The 27,476-nt window shown below is 39.3% G+C and overlaps 3 protein-coding genes across 3 annotated transcripts; 2 read left to right on the forward strand and 1 right to left on the reverse strand.

Annotated features, from left to right (window-relative positions):
• Positions 1-78: 78 nt before the first annotated feature.
• Positions 79-5,553, forward strand: LOC119731649 (zinc finger protein 91-like). The gene is made up of 4 exons (XM_038204851.1): positions 79-313; positions 1,179-1,301; positions 1,832-1,942; positions 2,288-5,553. Exons 1-4 carry the CDS (start codon positions 103-105, stop codon positions 5,224-5,226), a joined length of 3,384 nt encoding a protein of 1,127 aa, XP_038060779.1. The 5' UTR covers positions 79-102; the 3' UTR covers positions 5,227-5,553.
• Positions 5,554-5,788: 235 nt separating this feature from the next.
• LOC119731651 (protein NipSnap homolog 2-like) lies at positions 5,789-12,842 on the reverse strand. Its single transcript, XM_038204852.1, has 10 exons — positions 12,703-12,842; positions 11,465-11,589; positions 11,256-11,301; positions 10,868-10,962; positions 10,423-10,493; positions 9,716-9,856; positions 9,367-9,398; positions 8,587-8,681; positions 7,860-7,943; positions 5,789-7,313 (listed from the first exon to the last, which is right to left on the reverse strand). Exons 1-10 carry the CDS (start codon positions 12,789-12,791, stop codon positions 7,249-7,251), a joined length of 843 nt encoding a protein of 280 aa, XP_038060780.1. The 5' UTR covers positions 12,792-12,842; the 3' UTR covers positions 5,789-7,248.
• A 7-nt stretch (positions 12,843-12,849) lies between these two features.
• On the forward strand, positions 12,850-23,697 carry LOC119731652 (coiled-coil domain-containing protein 42 homolog). The gene is made up of 9 exons (XM_038204853.1): positions 12,850-13,031; positions 13,873-13,978; positions 14,232-14,336; positions 15,087-15,172; positions 15,357-15,528; positions 17,232-17,395; positions 17,791-17,859; positions 18,874-18,958; positions 22,563-23,697. The coding sequence occupies exons 1-9, from the start codon at positions 12,976-12,978 to the stop codon at positions 22,653-22,655; spliced, it is 936 nt and encodes a 311-aa protein (XP_038060781.1). The 5' UTR covers positions 12,850-12,975; the 3' UTR covers positions 22,656-23,697.
• The last annotated feature ends 3,779 nt before the right edge of the window (positions 23,698-27,476 follow it).

Consider the following 27,476-nt stretch of genomic DNA (forward strand, 5'->3'; position numbering starts at 1 on the left):
GGGCGCCCTCATATGCTTAATTCAATCCAGCCGTATTTAGTCAGGTTACCATTCGCTGTTGGCCATTGAACACACACTATGACAATGTGACTTCTTCAACTTATGCATGGCAACCAGACTTGCATATATATCATTCCCGCTTTTTGCAAGGAAATATTTCACCCGGGACAAAACCTATTTTCCGAAGCTTTTGTCATCATGGATGATCCAGATTTTTCGGTGTCTTTAGTTAAGATTGAGTCTACCTCGCAGGATGAGGAAACTAAAGAATCAGAAATTCCGAACAATTCGAATTTGATAGGCAGCAGTAAAGGTAAACAAACGCAATATAGTTTGTATTGCATCTTTTTCGTGAAAATTTAGTCTGTTAATAGGCCCTATCATATATTTTATGCATTAATGTTATGCTTGATGGCAAGAACCTATAAATAATAGCCAAGCCCAAGTGTCTTGAAAAGGAATTAATAATTTGTTCATGACAGGTTGTTGTTCATAGTCATACTACATTTGCTTTTTTTTAAAGCGCAGTGCCAGTGGCTATTGTTATTTAATTATGGCAGCCGTAACACAATGTTCAACTGCTATTGTTACGGAACCATCTGGTTCCCTGACCTAATAAGTCAGGATCTTTGGCTGTTGGAACCAGACTATCAATTTAACCGAATGGTTCTCAAACTTTATTTCACTGTTTAAAAAATCCTCCAAAGCCACGGATTACAAAGAGGACAATTAAATGTAGGCCTGCCAAAAGAATGATTTGATTAAAAACATGAAAGTAAAGAAAGCTATATTTAATAAATTGAGCAGCGCGGGAGTGGTTTTGATCTCTAGCACAGTAGTCGAACATGTAACCAATCAATAATCGAGCTACCAAAGCGTTCTGGTTTGACGGGTAGTTATAAATGTTAATTTGTTATATAGGTCTAGATTCACAATGCTGATTTTGTAATACTGTAATGATAGTAGTTGAAAATCACTTTACCGCTGCCGTAACGATAGCCAATACGCTTTTAAAGAAAGATCTTTTAGGGAAAATTCAAACAAAAGTAATGCGTGGCTGCCATGTGAAATTAAAAAATTTACCATGTTAGCTGTGGCTGGAAACCAGAAACACTTTACATACTTGAATGATGTGAATGTAAATGTTTTAAATTTGTGTGTGTGTTTTTGTTTGTTAGACTGTCACACACTTTGGGATACGTTACGGCAACAAGGACAGCTGTTTAAGGTCCTGGACACACTGACATCCAAGATGGCTCGGCTTGTCGGCAGAATTCAGAACCAGACTGCTTCAGAGGAAGGTATACGCATATTTCCCTTCAATAGAAAATGTACTCCCATTTTTGAATGGGAACTTTTGAGCAAATGTAAAATTGGTGGGCGTGGAGATTCTCAATTCTTTTTACATAAGCGTATCTAACTCCCAGACTCATGTTCTTGAAATTCAATGGGTCTTGAGTCTGGAGTGCTGAATGGTAACACATAGCAACCGATTGAAAGTGGTGGACAGATGAATAGATGTTTTCATCAGATAATGCCATCCTGCCCCCACCTATACAACAATACAGATACCTGTGTATAAATTCTGAAGGACAAATATATAAATATGCTTGGAAAGTTCACGCAGTTATTTTCAGTCGACGTCCACTGCATGTGACATGGATTATATTTTTTTGTACACTGTTTACTATAAAAAAAAAATTGATAACAAAAAAGAAAGGTATGAGAGAAATTGGATACCTCAAACTTTGACGATTCCAATAACCATTGAAAGAGCAATATTTGATTTCACACTTTTTTTACCTTTTTGTCCATGTTTGTCGTTTTGCAGATAGCGTCACTGTGGTGGAGCTTCTCTCTCAACTTGGCATCATGTTCGTTGACACGGAAACCAAGGAGGACGGATCTAAGGAGAAGAGATTCACCTTTGTGACGGATGCTGGTTAGTAAGAAGAGTTTATGAAAAATGCACGTCCAAGATACATTCAGATCATGAAATGACAAGATGAAATGCTAAATATTTGAAGGTATTACATTTGGTATTAACTATTTGGTTGAGGAAAGATAGGTGTTTCATCATTTGACAACTAGCAGAAAATCTTTTCTTCTAGATATATTCAAGTCGTACATTAGCCACACTGCCAATGAAGCCTTTTGGCAAGGGCTTAAGAAGTTCAAAGTTGTGTTCTAATTTTTTGGGATATTTTTCTCTAAATGTATGATGCAGCTGTTAAAAGTAGTATTATTCAACAGTTAGAATGTTAGTTCTCTTTGTGTCTCTTTGTAGAGTCATCATTGCCACGACAACCACTCACAGCTCCTCAGTCTACTGACAAGCCTCAGCCAATACTGCTTCTGAACTCCAACGCCACGGAAACAGGAGTTGAGAGTGACGAAGACCATCCAGATCCCTTTGAACCTCTTGACGAACCTGATGACACCATGGGCGACATCCCAGATGCCGAACTCCCCGCCTTCATCTGCGAGTGGTGCAGAGAGGATCAAGGCACTCCCTTCATGCTTGATCTCCACTTGCTTCAAAACTGCAAGGTCCTGACGCATTTCAAAGATTATAGTATGTCCTGTCCGCGCTGCAAACGAGGCTTCCGTCAACTGCTGCGGCTACAGACCCACCTGCTTGTTGAGCATGGATTGGAATCCACAGAGGTGCTGGAGATCTTGCATGAGCTGGAGGAGAAAGTCAACAAGCAGCGTGTAGCCGATGAAAAAGGAGAGGCATCCCAATCTTCAGATGAGAGTGACGTCTCTTCAGAATCGGAGGCAACCGAGAAACCCACCAAGCTTCAAATGGTGTGTGAAGTGTGTCAGGAGAAATTGGGAACTCGTATCGATTTGCGATCTCACCTGATGGGGGTTCACGCTTTCTCCCGTCAGAAAGCTGTCAACAGTGTCTACAAATCGGTGAAAACTGCCCAGATACCATCTCCTAGCAAGCCAAAGTCACATGCGCCTAAGACACACGCAAAGGAACTTGGATATTTCTTCAAGTGCACTGAGTGTGATAAAAGCTTTAAGGATCGCACAAAGTTGGTTAAGCATTTGAAGTCGGTGCACTTCATAACGCAGTTCAAAGCTCTAAAGGAAGGCAACAGACAGTATAAAGAATTGAATTCGACATTTGCTTGCGATTTATGCCCCAGAAAATACTGTAACCGCTACTTGTTAAACAAGCATTTTTTTGAAGCACATCAGCTTTCTAAGGGCCAGGCACGGTTGAAATCTTCAGAGATGTACCCACATGCAAGTAGTGTGGAGAAACCAGTAAGGAAATTAACAGTGAGACCATCACCATCCATGAGGTCAAGAAAGGCCAGAGAATTGAAGTCTAAGAATGAAGACACAGATGATGAAGCGATCGGTTCAGATAAGCAACCACAACGATCTCCAAGAAGTGCTCACAAGAGAGGAAGAGGGCGTCCACGTAAGTCTAGGAGACTGGCTCGAAAAGGAATAAAGGCAGATGAGATAATTGAGGACGGTGAAGATGAACAAGAAAACCATGGCAACAGTATGGTAGATGATGAGGGTAACCATGGCAATGTGGATAAGGAGAACAGCATCAGTGACTTGGACCAAGAAGCTGAGAGAGATGACAATGATGAAGACTTTGTGCCATCAGAGTTAGAAGACAAGACATCAAGTTCTGAAAAGCAAGCCAAGAAAAAATCGCAAAGGAAAGCTAGCCGTGTTTCTGATGATGAGGAGTATGTGCTGCAAGATTCAGAATCTGAAACAGCAAAGAAAAAAGTGGAGCCAAAATTAACAACACAGCCTGACAGTGTTATGGTTGAGAATGAAAACGAAGAAAAAGGTGATGAACATGCTGATGGCGAAGAGCCAAATGAATCAGAAAAACCGCCCAAGAAGAAGGGGAAAAGGGGCAGAAGGCCTAACGTGGAGGGCAAACACAAATGTCCTCACTGTGATAAAAGCTTCCTCCATCTGAACTATGCCAAGTTGCATATTTCCACAGTGCACAAGGAGAAGCCTGCGTATCAATGCAGCACGTGCCAGAAGCCATTCTACTTCAAAACTACCTTCATACGTCACTTGAACTGCCACATGAATGAAGAGATGGGCATCAACTTCACCTGCGAAGTCTGTGGCAAGTGCTTTAAAGACAACCACAGCCTGATCACCCACAGGAAAATCCACATCAAGGATCTACCCTTCAAGTGCGAGTTCTGCGACAAGAGTTTCTTCCACCAGTCGCTGTTGTTACGCCACCGCAACTTGCACACCAAGGAAACTGAGTACAAATGCAAACACTGCGACAGGGTCTTCTACCGAAAGGGCGGGCTGACGTATCACATGGCTTCGATCCATGACAACAAGCGAGACCACATCTGCGCAAATTGTGGTCTTGGCTTTGCTTCGAAGAGTGCCTTGGTTGCTCATGGGCATACTCACAGCACAGTGCGAACATTCCAATGTGATATATGCGGAACTCAGGTCAAGACTAAGGGAAACCTGAAGGAGCACATGAGGTGCGTTCACACGGAAGAGCGGGCTTACAAATGCGAGATCTGCCAGAAGGCATTCAATCGCAGTCACCGCCTGACCTTACACATGATGATGCACAGAGACGAGAGACCACACAAGTGCCACCTTTGCGACAAGGGCTTCCGGACCCGAACCAACCTGCGGGTCCACATCAAGTGGCATCAGGACCAGCGTGACTTCCAGTGCGAGCAATGTGGCAAGACCTTCCTGATCCCCGGAAACCTAGACCGGCACATGAAGACACACCGGAGCGGTAAAACCCATCGGAAAAAATCAACCAAAAAGCCTGCAGCAGAAACTGTACCACAGACCACGGACCAAACGCAGCTTGCCACGCACATGGAAGTACCTCCCAGCCAGCCAGTTGAGAACCAATACCAAACAGTCCAAAATCTGGTGTCAGGAGCGGGATTCGAGTCAGACCTTCCAACATTAGCATCCATCGCGCAACACCTGTCCACAATGAACATTCCAGTCTTTCAGGCATCAAACACCGCAGGCCAGACTTCCATTCCGGTAGCAATCAACCGTGATGAGAACACCTGTACCTTACTTCCAGGCTCAGTCATATCTGGTGAGGCGTCGGCTGCCCTAGCGGCATTCAGCCATGCTCAGCAGCAACTACAGGGACCTGCTACAGGCCCACCTGTCGTCACTCAGTCAGTGCAAGGCAACTTTGAGCAAATAGAATTGACCTTGTAACCAGAAACGGATTATTCAACAAGAAGCACTCATAGAAAGTGAAGATGTTATACACAAGTACTTTGGTGCGACACATCCATAAACATTTCACAGACTTTTGCTGACCGACTAACTGAGAGTGTTAATATTTAAGCAGGTTTGGTGTAAAGCTAGTATATGATCATGGAGATTCGTATTATTTTATTAACTTTTTTTTCATGGCAGCGGATTTGGTTCTCGTTTCAATTACTGTGTACAATATGAATTATGATTGCTTTTTAACTTGTTTTTATTTGTAATTACACTTCAAAGTGGATCAGTTTGAGGAATTTTCTTCTACATGTATATCTTATAGACTACATGTACATGTATATCTACATGAACGGCCTCAATCTGTTAATTGGAATCATATGCAATTTTGTTTCATGCTATTTAAGATGCACACTCGTTTTTGTTCCATGACAGTGTTTTGGGTATGCTGTTCAAACGAGTTCTGTGCCACGAAAAACAATGTAGCTGTCAAGATTTTCACTGAAAGTAAAATGCTCAACAGCCCCTTGGGACAAAACAAATTAAAACAACGTGTTATCAATCAAAACTGTACTTTTTATTAATACCAAGCTTTTAAGCTATTTAGTCAACAACAACTTCGAATTGTTTTTGTGTTTAAAACTCAAAGGTATTTACAATGGTAAAGTTGGTTAAATTAAATAATTTCACTAACTCATAATTTTTCTGAGACTCAAAAGTAACAAAAGTGGGTTTACTATAACGACAGAAACACACAAACACCTGTGTTTCTTAATCTAAAATCACCAAATTTTCACTGCAGGTTTTCTACAACTGGTTCTTTCAAAAACGCATGCACTATTTTTTTGGCTTAAACAAAATTCACAAAATTGTGTGTACACGGCTACCATTTTCAATCAAATAAAGGTGTTTTTTTTTTAGTTTAGTAGCTCTAGCAGAAATCACATTTTGTAAGACCACTCCAGCTGCATTGTGAGGGTGATTCTTCGCGAGGTTTGGGGGTAAATTTTGGCAGCTTTTCAATTTTTTAAATGCGTCAGGATCTGAATGGTGGGGGTGGGTTACGACTTCAGTGATAAATCAACAACTTTAATATTGTAAATAACAGCTGTAAATGAATTTTCTTTTTTTACAAAATATTCATAATTATCCTGTTACTTTACAGAATGACGCAAAAATAAATTGTGTTCAACTTATTCTTGTGTCAAATTGATACTCGATGTTCAAATAATTCAACATTTTTGTAAAATACCATGTAGAAATACGGCAATCCTTAATGCATTAGTACTTTATTTTTATGCTCAAAGTTTTGCTTCTAATTAGAGAGGGCGCTCTTCCAAGGTTATTTTTGAAACCACAGTTTTGCTTCAGCTTTGGTTTTATCATCAGGAAGCCTTTAAGTTCCAAACCATATGTAAATATTTGGCCATTGGGCTCCTTTTTCTGAACCAGAACATGGACAAGTCAGGGCCTCAAATCGGAGCCAAACTGGAGTTGAAGCCGCTGTTTCACAAACCCCGAAAGTATACAATGCAATTTCCACACAGTTAACCCAATGAGTGTGGCAGTCCATTACAACTGACTACCATGAGTGCTTTGGAGAGGTTCACTGCCCCCGTCATATCTCAAACTGTTCCACTCTCTTAAAAAAATTAGACAAATTTCAGAGTTTCTATCGGGACAAAGTAGGATTTCAAACATAAAAACCACATTGTATATGATGCACTCGTGTTCACCTATTCACTTCATAACCTTCGAAACACAGTTTTCTCTACAAATAAAAAAAAGTTAGAATAAATTTGATAGGACTGGAAACGCATTCACTCAAAACTCTGCAGGGAATACTGGGCCAGGTCTAAAGAAGGTTTTATTTTTGTTGATCAATCAAAACCAATCAAGTCACTGTAGAATATAGGGCCTTGCCAGAACACGTCAAGATAAATTTATTTCACAATGTCCCTAATGGCTTTTGAGTTTACAAATGTTTGTCTGGTGGCGTTGAGTTTCTGTTGTTCACTGAAGAGGAGAACATGGCAAGGGGATCATGATCCTAGCCTCCATCTTGCGAATCAGCGGCACTGCGGGGAAAAAACAACCCACACAATAAATTAATACAGGATGTGATCATGGGCAAATTGTGGTTTTTTTGGGGGGGGAAGGGGTGTGCAGGAGTAAGGACACAGGTATTAGGTTATGAGAGTCGACTCCCATTTGTACAAAATCCACATGATCTGGCCCAAATAAAATGTATTCGAAGATACAGTAGTTTCCCACTAATTGTTCAATACAGTGGACTCTCGTTAATACAAACTCAGCCCGACCTTCAAAAATGTTTGTTATATCAGAATTTTGTACAAAGTGGAGTGCCGGTCCCATTCACTGCACCCATAAATGCACAGGGACCAAGGCTTTATGTTTGCTATAACCAGAATTTGTATTAACAGTGTTTGTATTAAACAGTCGACTGTACATACATAAGCATTATTGTACATACTGTTCACATGTATGATGTACAATGTATATGCATTTTGAAAACAACTCGTGCACAAGTCACTGGCATGCGTGACCGGCATCCTTTGATGCCGGGTCATTGTTGGTAACCACCGCATGCAATGAATACTCACCAGTGTACGCTACACAGCTGTCCCATCCAGGATTCTGCCAGGCTTTCTCACGGATCTCCTTGCGTGTCTGAAGATCTTTGTAGGCTACCAAAAAAAAAAACACCACAAAGCAAATTTGCAAAAAACTGATTTCCGGCTATTAAGCTACTGTCGAAGTTTGTCTCCACTTGGCACTCCTGTTTTTGTGCATTCCATCATGGGCTCTATGCACAAGGAGAGTTGGTGGAGTCCACTGGGAGACGCATTCGTCGACAACACCAAATGCTCACCCAAAGACACTATGGCTACACCAAATGCTCACCCAAAGACACTATGGCTACACCAAATGCTCACCCAAAGACACTATGGCTACACCAAATGCTCACCCAAAGACACTATGGCTACACCAAATGCTCACCCAAAGACACTATGGCTATGTACACTCGGAATAAAATGAGTCGTGCGTATCGTACTTTGCGCTATGCGCGCACAAACCAGTACGCCTATGTGGTGTGTCCCATCCATTGGGCTCTCAAAAGTGGTCCAAAAGCACTCTCATTTGTTAGCACACCGAGCCCAGCGTCTGTTCAAATTGGTCAAGTTCATAAAAGGTACTGCACATATGCAAAAGACTGATATGAACTCAAGGGAAGGCAAAAATGCCTGAATTAAAAATAATCAAGGACAGGATAACACTAGAAGAAACAGAGTTTTTACAACTTTAGTAGTAAAGTAAGTGCATTCTCACCCCAGATGTGGTGTACTAAGTACAGGTCCCCCACTTGAGTGAAGAGACCTGCTACAGCTTCATTGTTCTCACGACGGAATCGAATTCCACTTTTCCTGTGGTTAAAAAAAAGGAGCGCAATACAAGCACACAGTGCTGAATATAAATTGTTGTGTACATAGAACTCAAAAGCCCAGATGCTGGGGCTGCAACTTAAGTTTAAAGCTACAGTCCATCATTGCAGCTATCCAAAAAGTAACTGACATAATTACTGTTGAAAAGCATACTTGGTTTAAAGATAGTAATGGGACTAAACTCCCTGTGAAATGATTTGTTCATTTTGAAAAAATCAATGAAAGAAGGCTATTTCCAACGATGTGTCTAAAGAGTAATTCTTGGAAAATTCCGTTAGTAGTTCGAAGCACGCGCAAACATTGACAAAACACACACGTGCACGGGGTTGCTATAGTTCATTGGTTCAGTGCGCGACATCGCGTAGCTGCAATCGGCTCAGTGAGAACATGTCTCAGATGCTGAATTCAGGCCCAATTCAAAACGTGACTCATCAACTTTTGATTTGAGATCGAGATCCTAGAATATTGTTTTCTCGCAATATACAGCATTCACCGAGCTGAAACTTCATCAGGTTAGTTGTTCAGCACCTTTCTTTAGATTTTGAGCACTTTTATTGCTTCAACGAACAGAATGCACAAATTACAAATGATGGACCTTTAAGGCAATTTTTGTTTGCTAAATATTTCAAAGGAAAAATAGAAGAAAATTTAACAGTTGATTACTTACCAGTTGTTCGCCCACTCTATCAATGTACCAGGCTGGAAAAAATGAAAGGGAAAAAAAACATAATAATGAATTTACTCTGTAACGCATATGATAGAACCTTCACAAAATGCTGTGTAATACTGGAGAATGTGAAATTAAACGGGATAAATCAAGGTTTACCTCGATATTTTATGAGGTTTTACAGTGTGCCTCGGGGTTCAACCCCAACTTACCTCATGTTTAATTTTGCATTCTTCCCCAACTCAGTACACCCTCATTGCAGTTTAAGATTTTGGACTTGAAACTTCCAAGGGGCATAGAGCTGTAGAGAAAATAGCAGCTAAGCATCTGTCATCGTTTAAAAGCTTACCCTGAGATGGTAGCTTCTGAGTTCATACAGGTTGCCTGGCTCTCGCGGCTGGGGCTTTCCCCAGAAGCTGAAGGGAAGCAGGAGGGAGTTACTCCGGTTCATCAACATCTCGCCTCGTAGCTTCTTGTAATCATTGTACTCCTACAAGAAACAGGTAAGAGAAGTCACAAATTTATTAGAGATGTGACTGTGATAACGATGGTCCTGCAAGTTCAAGTGTTAAAATTAATAAAATAGTTAACTGAAATGATTTTATGACCTCAATAATTAAAGAACATTACTCCAACTCTCACAGATCCTTCAGCGTCCACAAGCTTTTGTAGGATTTTGTAAGATTTAGGAAGTACCCAGCCACTTTTACTTCAAATGAAGCTTGATGCCTTTTGAAAATTGAAGTACAGAGAATGTGCCATTGGTTCCTGCAGAGTGGGGGATGTTGGAGGATTGGGGAAGGTTCCTGCCCCCCCCCAAAAAAAAGTGCAAAAAATGTGAAATTTGTTACGTAGAAAGAGTGTGTCTTTGGGTAACTGCACAGAGGGGGATTTTGGAGGATCCAGGGAGGTTCCTGGGAAAAATTTGTCAGGATTTAGGCTTAATTGATACAACGATGAAGCAATATTTTGGAGGGCATGGTTTGAATTTTGATTGGATCAGTTTTATTTGCTCGCTCTGAAAACCTTTCACCAGGGTAATTTAGTAAACTATACCTTATCCACCCAAAGTTTCTCCGACATCGTCTTGACAGCATGGTAGCCACCTTCATAGAACCAGACGTGAACTGAGAGACAAACAGATTATAGATTTACAATAAGAATAACACCGAATGGTGCACAAGTTGATTTAAAAAACAGAGAACAACAGACAGATTTGGGAACAGCCATCATAGAACAGGGATGGCTAGATCAGGGATTAGTTCTTTGGACTTACTAAGCATAAAAAATATTTGCTGAGCGAAAGACAGGTTACCAGCTAAAATGTCATTTAATGTGTAGTACTTGTGACTGGTTCTCTGCTAACTTCTGCTCAGCACATAAATTTGCTAAGCACTCTTTTCTGTATAGCAGGCCTATTGATAGAGCACCAGCACAGTGTTCCAGAGGTGGCAGGTTCGAATCCCCCTTTGGTCACCTATCTGCAGTATTTCTGTATTACCTGCTTGATCTTGTTCACCGAATGCCGTGCTCCAGCTGCCGAAAAGCTTGCAGGGAAAATCGGGATTCTCGTGAATTCTCTTCAAACAGTGCTCCCTGACAATCACAGAACACATCGTATTAAATGAAATATTACACAAAGTGCTAACTTCACTCTAAGCTGCAAAGTGTGCAGAGAAAACAATCATTGTATTCGCCTTGACAACATTAGTGAAGTATACAATGTCCATGCCTAAGTTACTTTTCAATTGACATCCGTATTTAAATTCCTCCATCCATTTTTCTTTCATCTATGGATTGAATTGGGTACTCTGCAACACAATGCCCTTGACAAGTTACAATTTACAAAATGAATGCTTTACAACAAGAAGTTTTTGAAAGAAACTTACGATGCTTGGATGTACTCCTTCATCCTGTCTGGTTTGATGTTATGTACTGAAACGAAAAAGTTAATTTAAGAGTCACAAACTGTTTTTATAAAAGGGCCTTAAGATATTAAGCATTTCAAAATGTAGAAGAAAAAATACAACGAAGGCTTAATTAAAAAATCAATTTTGACGTCGTTCTAGGACGGTAATTTACGTATTTCATGACTTACTCTGCATTTCATATACCACTTCCTTGTTGGTGAGTGCCTCTGAGTGTGCTGCCTTCGCTGGTTCAACTTTTTTGACGTGAAGGAGTTTGTTCAGCCAGCCTTCCCCTTCGCCCGATGCGTAGGACCTGCAAACAAATTGTGTCATTCACTTTTGTCATGTTGTTTTTTGGGGGGCAGATTTACTAACTTTAGAATAAGAATTTATAGAACCTTTCCCGACAAGAATTCCGTATACGGACGTCACTAATTTTCCCTGCAATGACCACGGTACCACTGTACCAGTGCCACTACCAGTATCCAGCCATCACAGCACAAAGCGATAACAATTAACATGTTGTAAACATTCAAATTTAGCTGTTTAGTGGGGAAAATATTGAAGCATTTACTTTCGTCATGTTAGTGAGAAAACGCAAAAAATTTCATACTGGGCCACCACTCAGGGCTCCTGCACAAAGTTTATGGGCCATGACCGAACATTTTAAAGTACGCAGTGGCTATTGTTACGGCAGCCGTAACGCATTTCCCATTTTCTATCGTTACGGTAGACTGCAACCTGGCAACTTTTATAAAAAAACATGACAAGAAAATATAAAATTAGAAGGAAAAAAGTGAATTTGAACTTTATGAAATTCGGACTTTATTTCCCTTTTAAAAAAAATCCTCCAAAGCCTCAGGTTAGAAAAGGAAAAAAATTCGAGTGCAAAACTGAGATCCGAACCCGCAACCTCGCGGTGCAAAATCCTACCCTTTATCGGCTGAGCTGGCGCACTGCTCGATAAAACGTGTGGAAACAAATAATTATATACCTGCGTGCGTACCAAAAAAATATCGTAGAGGGCGCTAAACAACGAGTGCCGTAACGATAGCCACTTCGTTTAAAGTAAAGAATTTTTGCACTCCTCAAGTCATGTAAGTTAAACAGATTTACAACTTTTTCAGGTCATATTAAGGAATATGAGTGGTGGCCTAGTGTGGAATTTTTTCCGCATTTGTTTAATTCTCTTTCATTTTAAAACTAATTAAAAGCGCCCTCTATCGTTTTAAAATGAAGGGCATGAACGGCAGAAATGCTGAGAATTTTTTTTATATGTTGGCCTAGTATTAGTATTATAGTAATGTGTGGAGTTTTGTTCCGACATGATCGTTTTTATTTGACTTGAAAAGGAACTTTAAAACAAGTTTCACACACTTTCATGTTTGATTAATGAAGAAAGATGATTAAATATACAATAAAGTACCTCTGTATGACAGGTGCGTGGTTAATAACAGCTGCATTTCGCAGAAGTTGTGAAGAACGAAGTAACAAAAGTTTGCCATTCGTCGCCATTTTTGATGAATTTCTGAGATCATCAGAGAGCGCCAGCGCCACCAAGTGACCATAAATTGCCAGGCAGTTGCTAAGTGATATTTCTACACAATTTTTCCGGAGTGCGGAATCCTTACCGTCGTGAAAATAACCCAAATTTTGTTTACTTTTCCAATTTCGAAACGCACGAAAACTGTCATTCAAGATGACTGTGAGTTTAGAAGAATACTTCAGGACAACATTTGAGGACAAGCTCCTCGTGTGAGTTGACTTATTTGACCGTAACATTTACTTGAGTTACACTACAGTGTAATTTTACACTTGTCACTTTTTCGGACGTCATGGACGTAGGCCTACGTACGTCGATAGGCGGCCGAGGCCACTTCATTGGGTGGGGAAGGGGCGTGGCTACTCAGTGGGGGAGGTAGGGTTAGAACATGGACTTGAGATGGGTCAAGTAGAGTGATAAGTTTTCTGTTTAGGCATGTTAGGTGTCTAATGAAGATGTTTTTTATAAATGATGCAAAAGTCTGAAAGAGTGTCAAAATGGAATAAAATTGAAACGTTAATTTGAAAAATAATGGCTTAAAATTGCATAAGGTTTGGAATAGGCCTATGTTGTTAGTGTGTTCCCTGTGCTATTTTTCATTTCATCCTGCAAAGTCAATTTCTTTTCTAAATCGCTATTTTTAGGCCTAGGCCGAGCAATACAAAAGTAGGCCTATTTCACTTTGGAATGAGACATCGACCAAAAACTGTGTTTAGTTATTGAATTATTACTTTACAATTTCGACTTATTGGCTGCAAGACAATTCCTGTTCTCGCGGGGTAGGCTGGTTCCTGCACCACAATCAGTATCAATTATTAATGTGGGGACCGGGAGCCAGTCTGCTCGATCGCCAAGCAGATCTGTTTGTGTCCAAAACAAAAACATATTTTAATTTTTTTTCAGAGGGTTGCGGATGTCCCCAAAAAGGGAAAAAAAGGAGATTTTTTGTTAGAATAAAACATACAAGTTCCAAATTAAGATATGGAGAATAAATCAAATTTGTTGAAGAACCGGGGAACGCATCTTAAAATTTGCTCTGATATATTTTTGCAGTAAAATGCCGGAGCGAGAAGATGATCACCTGACTCCGGCTACCAGACTACTGGAGAAACGCAGAGAGATGTCTGAGGTGGAACAAGCACTAGGAGCTCAAAAAGAAGTAAGTACTAGACAAAAATTAGGCAGTTTTTATTAAAAACAGTCCCCCAAATTTCATCACTGTCATGACTGTACAGGAAGCCATTAAAAGTGTGGTAATTTTTTATAAACAGGTTTTTTTTTCTCTAAAAGTTGAAAATTTCTTTACCCCAAAATTGTAGGGTGCCTTACAAACTTAAATTGTATGAACTAAAATGATTTTATTTTGGAACTGTGTTTATAAATCTTTTTTTTTTCTTTGTTTGTTTCATAAGGAGTTTCAGATGAAGATGGAGAGTCTCCAGCAGCGAAGGGAAGAATTGGAAAGGAAAGAATTCCAACTCAAGGAATCGCTCCTGAAATTTGACAAATTCCTCAAGGTGAAGATCTAAGGGTTCTAAACTTTTGAGAGGGATCCGTCACAAGTCCTAACATGTCCATCACAAGTCCTCACAAGTCTGTCACAAGTCCTCACAAGTCTGTCACAAGTCCTCACAAGTCTGCCACAAGTCCTCAAAAGTTCATCACAAGTTCTCACAAGTCTGTCACAAGACCTCACAAGTCTGTCACAAGTCTGCCACAAGTCCTCAAAAGTTCATCACAAGTCCTCACAAGTCTGTCACAAGTTCTTGCAAGCCCTCATAAGTCCTCAAAAAGTCCTCGCATGTCCATCACAAGTCAATCACAAGTCCTCACACGTACATCACAAGTCAATCACAAATCAATTACATGTCCTCACAAGTCCCAAAAAGGAAATCATATAAAGTCCTCACAAGTATGTCGCAAGTTCTCACAAGTTATTGCAAGACCTTACAAGTCCTCAAAAGTCCACAAGTCCATCTCAAGTCATCCAGTCCCAGTCAGGTCACAAGTTTTTCAAATGGATTGTGACAAATGCATTTCTTTGTTATTGATTATCCCCTGTTTCTTATGAATTGACTTTCGATTAACTTGTTAGTGGACTTGTGATAGAGTCGTAGTGGACTTTACCACAACACTGCCAAAAACTTTTCGAAAAACTCAGTGCAATGAAGAATGCCAGTAACGTAATTTATGAAGATTTGTTATTTCTTGTACATGTAGTTTGATATAAGTAAGTTGACTCGTTGACTTCTTTTTCTTCTTGTCAGGAAAATGATTCCAAACGTGCAAGAGCAATCAAGAAAGCGCACGACGAGAGAGATCTTAGACGAGCAAAAGAGAGGGAAATATTAAGGTCAGTTGCAAGAACGTTATCAAGATTTGTGTTCCATCTTATTGCTCTTTAAAATTTCAGCTTATGAACACTGACTAACTGGTGACTAACTTAAATTAACTGAAACTCAAATCTATAAAAAAGTGAACTTTTCATTCCTCTTGCACAATCCAATTATGTTAATGCTGTTTTTCCTTTTCTAAAGACTTCTTGAAGAGAAGAAGGATCTTCAAGGATCCAAGGATAAACTCTTAGGCCGTCTCAACAAGCACAAGATCTACCATGGCTACCTGGAGAGAACGTTGGAGGCTGCCGAGGAGTTTCATGAGATCAGAGAGATCATCGCTCGCTATGAGACACTGGTGGCTACACATACAGTAAGTGATAGTATGTCCCAAGGATTGGTCCCTATTTGGCCTGAATGCAATTGCTAATGGGGAGTGTAGTGGCCTCGTGGTCTGGCGCATTGAACTCATGATCTTGTGGGTAAATCTGCAGGTTGTGGGTTCGAATCCAGCCTGGGTTTCTGGTGCGTGTGTTCTTGGGCAAGGCACTTTGTCACTCATTGCTTCTCCCCACCCAGGAGTAAATGGGTACCTGTGAGGACCTAGTTGGTTATGTGTTTGATTTAGCCAATTGCGCCGATATAGCAGCATTGAGTTGTATACTCCCCAGCGAGCTGAGATGGTCTTTGGAATGTTTCATTGGCCCGGTGAGCAGGGGTAATAATATTGTGCTGTGCCATGATAACCTGTTTAGTTGATGCGTGCGCTATATATAAATCGATATTACTATGATTATTTATTTGAATTTGCATTTAGAAATTGTAAATTGAACACAGTTGCCGAGAGTGTGTAATGTTGTTTATACTCTGTTGTGAAGGAGGGCAATTGTTGTAAAGTGTCTTGCCCATGAACACAAACAACAGGTTTATGTTAGGATTTGAACTCCCATGCCATTGCATATGAGTTAGACACATATTCATTCATGCAAACTATTCATATTGTCCATGACGCTCCACACAGGGGTATTGTAACAAAATTTGATTTTATTATGGTCCCAGTTGCACCTTTAAACTATATAGAGAGCGCTTTGGCCACAGTAATCCGTAGTAGTCATGTATTGCACCTGTTCTCAAGTCAGATTAATGCCACAAAACTATTTCAGAGCTTACTTTGTTCAACTTAAGTCTTAACCTACTTAAAGCCACAATAGATCTAGTATTTGGGTTGCAGTCAAACCACAGATGGAGCTCTCGTGGCAGTCTTTATTGTTTACTCTCACAATACTGGGATATAAGTTCCTTGCCCCCATACCTCTGTGCTTATAGTGTTTATGCAAATAGCTCCCAGTACAAAAGACACACTGCATTAGTTTGCCTAATCTTGAAATTCTTATGTATATTTTGACCCAGCACTATAAAACCCCTTTGAAAGCCCAGTAGGGCGTGGACTTGCGACTGGGGTGTGTTGGTGGATGGTGGTGTGCATTTTGGTTCCATATTTTCTGAGTCCCTTTACATGTATGGCTGAAGGAGGAAGCCTAGTTTAATTTGGCCTTGTTTTTGTGCAAGACGCTGTGTTCTTTAATTTGCACATCACCACCACCATTATTTCACACCAAATGGTTCAGTGGTCTGCATATTCTTGTTGGTATGTTCCAATTTTACCCCCTTGCACCCAGTAGTTTTTACATTGCCTAGTAGACTACGGTGTTGCATCGTAGTGGTCCCAATCTGAACTCTGCTCTGTCGGTAACTAGTCATTTAAATTCTGTTATTCATATTTGCATGCTCTCCCCTGGTTAATTATTTTGTAAGCGAAGAAGCGCTATTTAAATTTTCATTATTTCTATTTTCTGATATTGTATACACTTGTCTCTTTGTCAGTTATTTTGTGATCAACATCCATGTATTTTTGATTAATTAGTTAATCCCCCCAACTGACGGTCGGCCTCTTTGGGTCGCCGTTACAGTATCGATCATTCAAATTACATGTTGTCCTTTCATCCATGCAAACCCAAATAACATCCGTCAAGAGTGAAATATTTACCAGGAATTTCTTTTAATTTCTGCATTTAGGACCTACTAGACAAATCTCACAAGACACAAGACGCAGTAGAGAGGGAGAAGGCTTCACTGGTCAAATTCACCGAAGAGAAGAACAATGAGATACTGCACTATAACAACAAGCTTGCCAAGCTACAGACCAGACTAGATAGAGCACAGAGCGAGGCTGTCAAATGGTGGGTAGCAGTCAGGGGCAGAGCCATCTGGGGGATGTGCAGATGTGGCTATATCCGCCCATTCCATTAATTTTGATCAGTTAGATCATCGGTTGGCAATCCCCTCTCTGGCTTTTTGTATTGTCATGTAATTTTTATGCCTCTATGAATAGAGTCGGATTTTGTACAGTAATGTCATATCGAAGAGCACCCCCTATATATCACGTGATGTCAAGCCCCCCATATAAAGGCCACCCCTCCCCCTCCCCCCTCCCCCAACACACACCCCAACCCCACCCCCGCTTTTCAATTTTGCAGTGCCTTCGTAACCAGTAAGATCTTCTTTGTAACTGTTTAGTGTTTTAGATAAATGTTTCACTTTTAATTGGTCTATTGGATTTTTTGTCCGTTTTCAGGGAATCCCAGTGGACTCACATTAAGAACACAGCAGCCAAGAAGACGCTCCTGTTAGGAAGAATCAAAATGTAAGTCTCGTAAAATTTTGAAGCTATTTCTCCTGTTTCCAAATCGTTTTGATTGCGAGTGTGTATCTACATGTATTTGCTTAACCACTTCACGCTGGGCTTGCTTAACCACTTCGCGCTGGGTTGATTTTTTCTGAAAATTTCACAATCGCAATCTTGACACGCAATCTTGACATCTTAAACCGTCAGCCGTACGTACCTGTGCAAAAAAAACACAGCCAGTGCATGTTATCACGGCCTCTGGTTAACAAAACACTTGGACAAAAATAGTTGATTATACAAACAAAAGTAAGGAGATAAATGTTCTTCATGTTTAAATAAATGTTACTTTCTTATTATAAACAGCTTGCTTTACTGCCTGTTCGTTCTCTGTATGTAAGTGTAAAATTTGTGACATCGTGCCAGGAATTTCGGCCGCAAATTAAACCAAGTGCGAGTGCACAATAAGCTCTGGCCATCTTGCATGAAAGTCTTGCATGAAATCTATCAAAACAATCCCTGCCAAAGCTTAGAAATGTGACGCCCAAAAATGGGACGCCGATGGCACATATGGAACACCATACTGTAGATTCATACCTAGATTTAAAGCAATTTGTGATTAATACCATGTGACTTTAACATTACTGCACATGTTTTGCCTCCATTTACAAACATTTTATAAACATCTTTTCGAATTGTTACAACTTTTGTTAAATACTTAAGTTATTTTGTTTGGTTTTTGACAATTAAAATTTGGTAGTTATATTTTATGGGAAACTTAGGGGGTTTATTTTGGTCAATTTCCTGGGACTGACCGACCGACCGACCACCAAGTGACATGTAGAAACTCCTGCTACAGCATACAAAGTGAACTGATATCAAATTAGACAAATTTCAAGACAATTTTCTGTGATGTCAATTTCGTTATGACGTCTCACCCATGTGAAATATGAAAATTATGGTGAATTAAAATTCTGCTGAAGTTTAGAAGTTAAAGATAATTTTTGTAATTATTTTAATGAATTTTTTTTTCAGGGCCACCCACAATTTATTCCAACTCGTCAATAAGCACCTTAAGCAACAAACAGTAGCAGAGGACACCGCAGACCAACTAAACAGAGTAAGTAACAAATTAGAATTGTGTGTTATTATTAATTATAAGTTATTATTTTCATTGCTTAAAGTGGGCCGAATTTATTTCATTCAGAGTCTCAGTAGTGCAATACGTATGTATTAATAAGTTACAAATTTGAACACAGAAATTGACTGGAGCAGGATTTGAACCTGCCACCTCCTGTTTGCCATTCCAGTGCTCTACCAACTGAGCTATCCAGCCCTATGTTGGCAGTTCCCCACTTTGTCAATATCTTTGCTCAATGGTGCTAATTAGAAGCCATACAGTTTATGTTGCTAAAATAAAATAGCATTTTTTTTGGCGAGGCTCTAGAGTCTGCGCGGAAACACTTACCGCCATTATTTTTATATCATTTTAAAGCTTAAAATCTTAACTTTATCCCTGGCGAGTATTGGTTTGATATTTAAAAGAGTTTTTAAATTATTAAATAAAGGCATGTCGAAAACAAACTCTACCGATTTCAAGGAAAATCGATGATGTGGTACATCAGATGCAAACTTGAGTCAATAAGTTGTTAGAATAACAAAACAAAAAAATAGTTGATTTATATTAAAACCACATTGAACTTGACAAAAAGAACAATATTGTGAATTTATTTAAGGTGTAGTCTACGTGGATCGAAAAAGAAGACGAAACATAGAAAGTAAAAGGCAACGAAATGTCACATCATGAACATGAAGCATTTCCACATCTAATAGGAAAAATGCACTATTAATTTTCTTTGAAATCGCTTGAGTTTGCTTTTGACATGCCTTTATTTGAACGCAAGTAATTTCAAAATCCTTTTGAATATCAAACCAATACTTACCAGGGATAAAATTAAGATTCCAAGCTTTACAATTATATAAAAAAATGTTGCGGGTATTGTGGGATGCGCTTTATATCTTTTAACCTAACTAAGGAAGCCTGTAAAAACCTTCAATTGTTACGCCTGCATGCATGGCTGGACCATAGGGTTGCTTGCATTGAATCAAAAGTTGAGGCTCACAAATCTCCGATATCTAATGTCATCTAAGGCAGATGGCCAGCACGGTTCATTGAAACACTGCAAGGTGTTTCCTTTTACTTTCCACTGCCATTAAACATTGATTGTTGCCAGTGCCGTGGAATCTATGTTGAGTTGTGTCGTGCCAAGGGCAGGGTATCGGTAATTGATTGCTGACGCCTCGGATTAGAAAACAGGAAAGGGTTGAAGTGGGAAAAGCTGAAGTGGCCAGCAGTACTTGAACCTAAGGCAAAAGAATGGATGCTGTGAAGTGGAAAAGGGATAGATGGATAAAACCTAAGCAATCGGTTTTGAGAAAAATTGCTGTATCATGCGGCTGAAATGTTATGGGTGGCTTAGTTCTCAAAGTGCTCGTCTCTCACCGCTGTGGTCTGGGTTCGATTCCTGGCTCGGACCATATGTGAGTAGAGTTGTTTGTGGTTCGCTCCTGTGCCACGAGGGTTTTTCTCTGGGTTCACTGGTTTTCCTCCCTCCGCAAAAATCAACACTTTCGATCTCTGGCTGTGCTCCGTGGTCAGATATGGGTTGTATGGCAGCTGCCTGAGGCACCTTTACATGCCTTCGGGTGGACCACGTTGTAGCCCCGTCCTCGGAATTAAGCTTCTGCTGAGAGTAAGGATGATTAGCTCCACAAAAAATATTTATGTATTTATTTAGTCCCCCTCCCAAAAAAGGGAAAATGCCATTTAATGTTGGGCAATTCCAGCATTAGGAAGTGTAATGTCCGTGACAGAGCCAATTAACCATATCTAATTGATTGATGGAATTGCCGTGTTATTAAATTAATAGTAAGAATTGTCCAAAAGGACCTAAAATGCTCAATGTGGCTATTCAGTGCACACATCATACATATTTATTATTATGAACAAGCATCGAAATTTGTTTGTTGAGTCTAATTGAACATTCAAACAGCATTACAATGCAAATTCACATTTTCCTTTTAAAAAGTCTACAAAGCTTCATCCCCAATCAAGTTTGGCTGTTTGCAGAAAATCGTTGTAAAATTACTTCCTCTCTCAAGGCGAAGCATAATTTCATTAATAACAATGAATCTGTCAATTGTTAGCTGTAATTAGTGTCTCAGAATTCCAAAGATAATTAAGTCATATCGCATGATACACAAGGGGCCGTAACATTGACATCGTCCATGCTAATTTCATTTCCTGACAATTGGGGGCACTGCTGTTGAATGTGATGTCCATTTAGGCACTCAAAGAGTATTTTTTTAATTTTTATAATTGTATTTTAACAGTTTGTAGCATGTGCTTGATTAACATTGACTGGTTGTTATGAACCAACGAAAATGCACGGAAAAATTGTTGACGTCAGTAATACTCAAATGTCATAGCTTCAAGAGATAATTGCATTAAATTGTTTTGCGTGATACAACAGCGACCGTAACATTGGTAGTGTCCACGCTAATGTTATCTGACAACTGAGGTTGCCTGTTGTTGAATGTGATGACAATTTTAGGCTCTCATTCAGTGTCAATACTTTCAGTACAAATCATGCCCTTTTAAAGCTATAGTCCATCATTTGTAATTAGTGCATTTTGTTCGTTTGAAGCAACAAAGTGTTCAAAATCTAATGAAAGATACTGAACAACTTACTTGATGAAGTTTCAGCTCAGCTTCAGCTTCATATTCCGAGAAAAACAGCATTCTAGGATCTCAATTTAAAATCAAAAGTTGCTAAATCATGTTTCGAATTGTTTTGAATTGCAGCTTTACGCGATGTCACGCACTGATCCGACGAATTATAGCAACCGCGCACGCCTGTGCGTCGTTCCATTGCTTGTGCGCGCTGCGCCGAATAACAAAACGAACAACTAATTTAAATTTTCCTACGGTGCTTCTTAAGAAGCACCATTGGAAATGCCTTCTTTCGTTGATTTCTTCAAAATGAGAGCTTGCCAGAAAGGATAATTTCACAGGGAGTTTAGTCCCCTTACTATCTTTCAACCAGTATGTTTTTCAACAATAATTACGCCAGTTACTTTTCCTTTAAAGGCACATAGGATAGGATCAGTATCTTTTCATGCCTTTGGTTTGTTTCCAATAATAACACCACTCCAAATCCAAATAATGTTCAGAACTTGACCAGTTGAAGTTTCAGCTCGGTGGATATTACACTTTTTGTGAAAAACTGTGAAAAACCACGCACAACCTTATCACGAAACATGATTTTTTTCAATAGAACTCTTTATTTCCAACGATCAGTCAATTGACTGATCGTTGAAAATCACCTACATTTCTTGATTTCTTTTAAATGACAGCAAGCCACAGGGAATAATTTCACGGGGTGTTTAGTACCAGTAATATTTTTAATCCAAGTAAGCTTTTTGATAATAATTCGGTAGGGAACTTTTGGGATAAATGCAATGATCCTATATGGTTGAACTGAACAAGACTAACAAAGGCTGGATGCGAACCGTAATGCTCAAACATATGGTACTGCTCTACAAACTGGCCTATCTAGCTTTATTTGACAATATTGAAATTTCTTGATTTCCTGTTTTCAAATAGTGATCTTAACTTGAAGGAATCTTATTGTTTATTTGGTTTAAATCTTATTTTTTTTTAGATTCAGATGTTCATCATGGACTTGACCCAAATCACAACCGAAATCAAAAGAGCTGCAGCAGTGGAGACATCGGCTGTGCCTTCATCCAGTTAGACATTGGATAACCCGTAATATATCTTGTTAATTTATGCATGAGTTTTGAATTTTACACCTCGTTTCCCATCTTCAAATTTTGCATGATGTCACCCACATTTGTTATAATTTTTTCTCATTTACTTTGAAACCAATTAAAAGTCATCAGATATTTTTTGTTATTATGACTATTTTTATTTAATTTTTTATAGTGCAAGCCTCATTTTATGCACAATTTTAACTTGCATTTTTTCATGCATGATCTCATTTCATGTTGAATTTTTAATGTTCAAAACTGGTTCCGAACTGTTCAATGTTTTAGCATGGGCTGTTTGTTCTAAACCTACTGATGATGTTTTTTGTGACTTCAGGCCAAGAAATGTAGCACGAAGTCACTTGGCAAATCTCTTAAGACAGCGCTCTTTAAGTTTGTACTTAAACTATTGTTGTCATAGCTCTCTTGTGGCCTAGCTCAGCTCATTAGTTCCCCTAAAACAATATTTTCCACAAGTACACGACCTTTCTATTCATCCCCTTGCACGCCATGGGCTCTTTAATTAAAGGCCTCCCTCTTTGACTTCTGTTTTGACAACAAACATAATTTCATCCCATGGGGTTTATAGAGTAGGTTTTTTCAATTTTGTATCACTATGAGGCTTTTCAGCTATGAGCAAAGGTGCGTATTTTGCAGGTGCCGAGCAATCCTTGAACGTTGCAATTTCCTAGAAGATTGTTTGTTATTGTAATCCAAGTCTTGGGGCCTTTCCGAAATGAATAATAAGCCTGTATAGAAGACTGTAGTATGTACAGTTGGGAAATTATCAAAATTCATTGAAATTCACTTGAACAGAATCCCCCCCCCCCCCCCTCAGCTAAAAAAGAAAAAAAAAGAGTTGTATTTTGCCTGGTCCTTGTTTAGAAACGCGATCTGTCTTACATCAGTGAGTGATATTTAAGTTTTCAAACTATTTGACTTTGTAATATTCTTGTATATATTAACATAAATGTTAATACATTTGTACATAAATTACTATTGTAAAATAAAACATTTCATGACAGGTTACGTAAGGATTCTTATTGTCTGTTTTTAATATCCTCAGATGTGGGCGGTCCACATTTGCAGAGAAAAGCTGCATTAGTGAACTAATGTTAAAAGTGAACAAAATTCAATTTTTTACGAATCGAAGAAAACTTTGTAAGTGTTAAAAGGATCTGTTAAAATGGGGCGGGTGACCTTCTGACTTGAAGCTCTGTAACTAGAATAAAATTAACGCTGTTGGTTTGTGCTGTATTGTATAAACCAACCCCCAAAGCAAGATGAAATGTTAACAATGATTTCTTGGACACTATTTCTTGTTGCGAACAAGCGGATACCTAACATGCGCCCATGGCACTTCTGAGTGTGTTTTTTATTTCCTTAAAAGGTTATCAAGTAACACGCCATTGGGTGTGACTTTCCGGGAGTTGCTGTCAGTCCCATCACTTTCTGATCCAAAAGGTCATGTAGGTGCTGAAAACAGTAAATATAATCACATAGTGATCATGAGATTTATTATTAGAGTCGGATCAATGTTGTGGTAGTGGATGTGTATTGGATAGAGCCTCGACATCTGCCAGTATCACCTGTTCTGTTACCTAGTCTGTCACCTATGTTGTCATACGGCTGTGGCCATCGCCCTTGGGTGACATACAATTTGTCACAGGTGTAGCGACATAACCGTGACACCTGCTCCCACTGACTTCCTGATCCGTCACCTATTCTCGTCACACACTTGTTATACCAGGTGATTTTACAGGTGTCGTTACTTTCCACTATTTTTATATTTTCCCCTATGTTCATGTTGGGACGTGAAGGTTATTGACCCGATGGGGGCGGGTCTCGAGTTGTAAAATTGGGAGGAGGAGGATATGGCAAAAAACCTAGATAAGATGGCAGTCAGGGTAAGATTCGTCAGGATTCTTCCTCATTTCAGGATTATTAGGGTCAGAGTTTTTCCTGATTTCATGTCTTTTTAGTTTGGATTATTCATGGTTTCAGGATTTTTTGTCCAGATTTTTTTCTAATTTCAGAATTATAAAGAAACCCATTTGAAATCGGGAATTGCTGATGTTTTTATATAGGCTTAGGTGTTTTTACCTATAAAAGTTTATACGGAACACAAGCTCGAAATGATATCGGAAGCTCAGCCACTTTTCAATGGAACAGTGAGCCCATAGAGGCGAACTTAACTGAAATGCATATAATAAGATCATTTGCTTTTCGTGCATCTTGTTCGTTTCCAATATAAAAATAACACCACTCAAAATCCGAAGAGTGGAATATCTTACCTTTAGATCACTTTTCTCGTGAACTGCGAGACCACTTCCGTTCAGCAATGCATTCATCTTACCCAGAAGCTTTGATCACATTGTCTCAAATAAAGACTTTTTATATAAGAGTATTTCCTCAAGGCTTTTAAGAAGGGCTTTTACTTAAGTTTTACCAAGCGATATATATACCCCAAGGAATTCAATTTCACGCTGACTTGTTTCCTGCTTTAAGATGAAAGTCAGCAGTGCGGGCAATCACCTTTAACAGATTTCACTTCAGGAAACTGAAGAGAGAATCACATATTTTCAAGTCCCTTGGTCTTTGTCCTTTCTCCATCTTTGCTCAGTCTTTTCCTTTCATTATTTGATGATTTCTCGTCCACCCTTTTACCAAGTCGCTTCTCTGTCTGACTCGCGTACTTTGCCCAAGATTTTCTCCCTTTCTCCACACTTCATCTCTCATTTCTTCATCTGCTCTTGTTCTAGGCGGTCCTTCCTTCGTTAAAATAGAGCTTATTTGAAATGTAGTCCTCTGTCTGTGTACCTGACTGACTGACTGACTGACTGATGACTCACTGCTTTATGCAATGAATTCTGTATCTTGAAAATTTAGACATTTATATTAAGAAGGCCAGTCTAGTGTTCTGTCTGCATATCTCACTGACTCAATGACTGACTGTCAGTTGTGAGCTGGGCAGTGCTATCGTATAGGATTACCCCGTATAAAGCCAATGAATGGGCTAAATCCGGCCCAATGTGCTGACCAGATGCATGAAAAGACTTCCAGTGAATAGCCATTCAGAATCAATTGAATAGAAATGTGTGTAGACCAGCTCAGTGAGTGCAAGTGTATCGATTCTCTTAATTTAGCTGGTTTAATCTTTTTGTATTTTTTTCCTAAATAATCGCTGCTTCCTTATTTCATCAAGGCAGAGGCCAAGTGTTTATGTCTCCTTAATTGAATTGCGTTATAATTTGGCGTTTGAAAATAATTGATTGCAATATTGTTTTGACGGTGTGGGCACGAATATTTGAACCGTTTTCAAAATCCTTGGATGCATGTTCAAAACATCTTCCTGGCAACTATCGTATTCATTTGATTTGTTTTCCCCCTTCTTTAAGTAAATTATTTATTTTCCAGAATTATGCGCTATGGTTCGAGCACATCTATCCTTATTTCCGTTTTCCTGTAACTTTTTGTCACCGACTCCACTCAGTCATGCCCGTGGCATGCTCGATCGAAATTAATTGCCCGCGAAATAGCGCTCCTCTTGAAAACACTTATCACTGTTCGTTTCACACATCTAATAACACGTTATCGGCAAAACTAATGACAGGCCCTCGGTAATGTTATTCATAGAGTCCAGGGTTATTGTACACATTTCCTGGGAAGATAATTAAATAAGCACGAACGACGACTTTAAGTGACCAATTAAGACAGCATACGGGGCAAAACGGAAAAAAATAACGGGTGTACAATGTAGTTGTTTATTTAAGAAAGACGGTGACTGTCGTCAGTCCTGTCAAAAAGGGTTTTTTTTATGAGCAGAAAAAAACTGGAAAAATATAGTCAAACATCATCCTTGCATTTTAAGTCTGAATTAAGTTTTTCAAAAACCCCAAAGTCATCGTACGTATTTTATGTATACTTTTTGTGTTTTATTTAATCATTTTGTAACTACATTTGAACTAATCTGAAGTGAATACGCAGTACCAGGCGTTTTTAAAATGACCAGCAAAACAAGACTACCAACCGAGGAGCAAAGTTTAAGCACAGAAATCCTATACAAAGGTTGATTCAGACGTGACAGTCTGGAACAGAGTCTGTTATACGCGTCAAGAGTTGCTGACAACGTTAGGAACAACACTTAAACGTACCACACGCTGGTGTCAAAATGTAAGTGGCAATTTGAACTCGCCATCTGTGCTCAACACAAAAAGAACTTGTAACATTTGATCAATCAGTTTAATTGTTTTTATTTTGTTGCATTTTTTGATAAACCGCACAGTCACTCACAACCCGTCTCATCTTGTAGTTAATAACGGGCGGGTAGCTTTTTCAACTGCATGTACCATAACAAAATCCACTTTGTCCGTTTTAATGCCCCAGACCTTGAAGTGAGTATGCTAAACCCCTAAGCAACTTTACTTGTTTTAAACGGATTACGGACCCGTTGCCTCTTCGCTGCTTAAGGAATTAACGGTTCCACCTCAACCAATCAGCTTTATGTATTAACTGGATGAAGTGAGACACTAGTCACGCAACTTTAATACCTTTTTATAAAATTTGACAGAATGCCTTCAGGGTATACGGGAGAGTTTTAAAGGAAAAGTTGGCAGTTGGCAAATGCGCCTTGTATTGAAGCAATTATGCCGCCATCTTGGATCCCCAAGCGTAATGCTGCGTAGTAGAGGCTTTTTGCACAAAATATCCCCCTTAATTATTCTTTGGATAATAGCCAATCCAAGGAACAGGACTATTTAAATTTCAAAAAAAAATACAACTTTTAGTTTCGCCGAAGTAATGCAGCA

Source organism: Patiria miniata, unplaced genomic scaffold (assembly GCF_015706575.1).
Source record: "Patiria miniata isolate m_02_andy unplaced genomic scaffold, ASM1570657v1 HiC_scaffold_24, whole genome shotgun sequence".
Taxonomy (NCBI): Eukaryota; Metazoa; Echinodermata; class Asteroidea; order Valvatida; family Asterinidae; genus Patiria; species Patiria miniata.

Bases quoted from the DNA above. Each gene is read 5' to 3' on its own strand.
- LOC119731649 (XM_038204851.1), top strand. From the start codon at position 103: ATGCATGGCAACCAGACTTGCATATATATCATTCCCGCTTTTTGCAAG. The intron at 314-1,178 runs GTAAACAAACGC...TTTGTTTGTTAG, and splicing joins TTTGATAGGCAGCAGTAAAG to ACTGTCACACACTTTGGGAT. The intron at 1,943-2,287 runs GTTAGTAAGAAG...GTCTCTTTGTAG, and splicing joins CACCTTTGTGACGGATGCTG to AGTCATCATTGCCACGACAA.
- LOC119731651 (XM_038204852.1), bottom strand. From the start codon at position 12,791: ATGGCGACGAATGGCAAACTTTTGTTACTTCGTTCTTCACAACTTCTG. The intron at 10,494-10,867 runs GTAATACAGAAA...TTTGTCTCTCAG, and splicing joins CGGTGAACAAGATCAAGCAG to TTCACGTCTGGTTCTATGAA. The intron at 7,314-7,859 runs GTGAGTATTCAT...TTTTCCCCGCAG, and splicing joins CAGCTGTGTAGCGTACACTG to TGCCGCTGATTCGCAAGATG.
- LOC119731652 (XM_038204853.1), top strand. From the start codon at position 12,976: ATGACTGTGAGTTTAGAAGAATACTTCAGGACAACATTTGAGGACAAG. The intron at 13,032-13,872 runs GTGAGTTGACTT...ATATTTTTGCAG, and splicing joins TTTGAGGACAAGCTCCTCGT to TAAAATGCCGGAGCGAGAAG. The intron at 15,529-17,231 runs GTAAGTGATAGT...TTCTGCATTTAG, and splicing joins CACTGGTGGCTACACATACA to GACCTACTAGACAAATCTCA.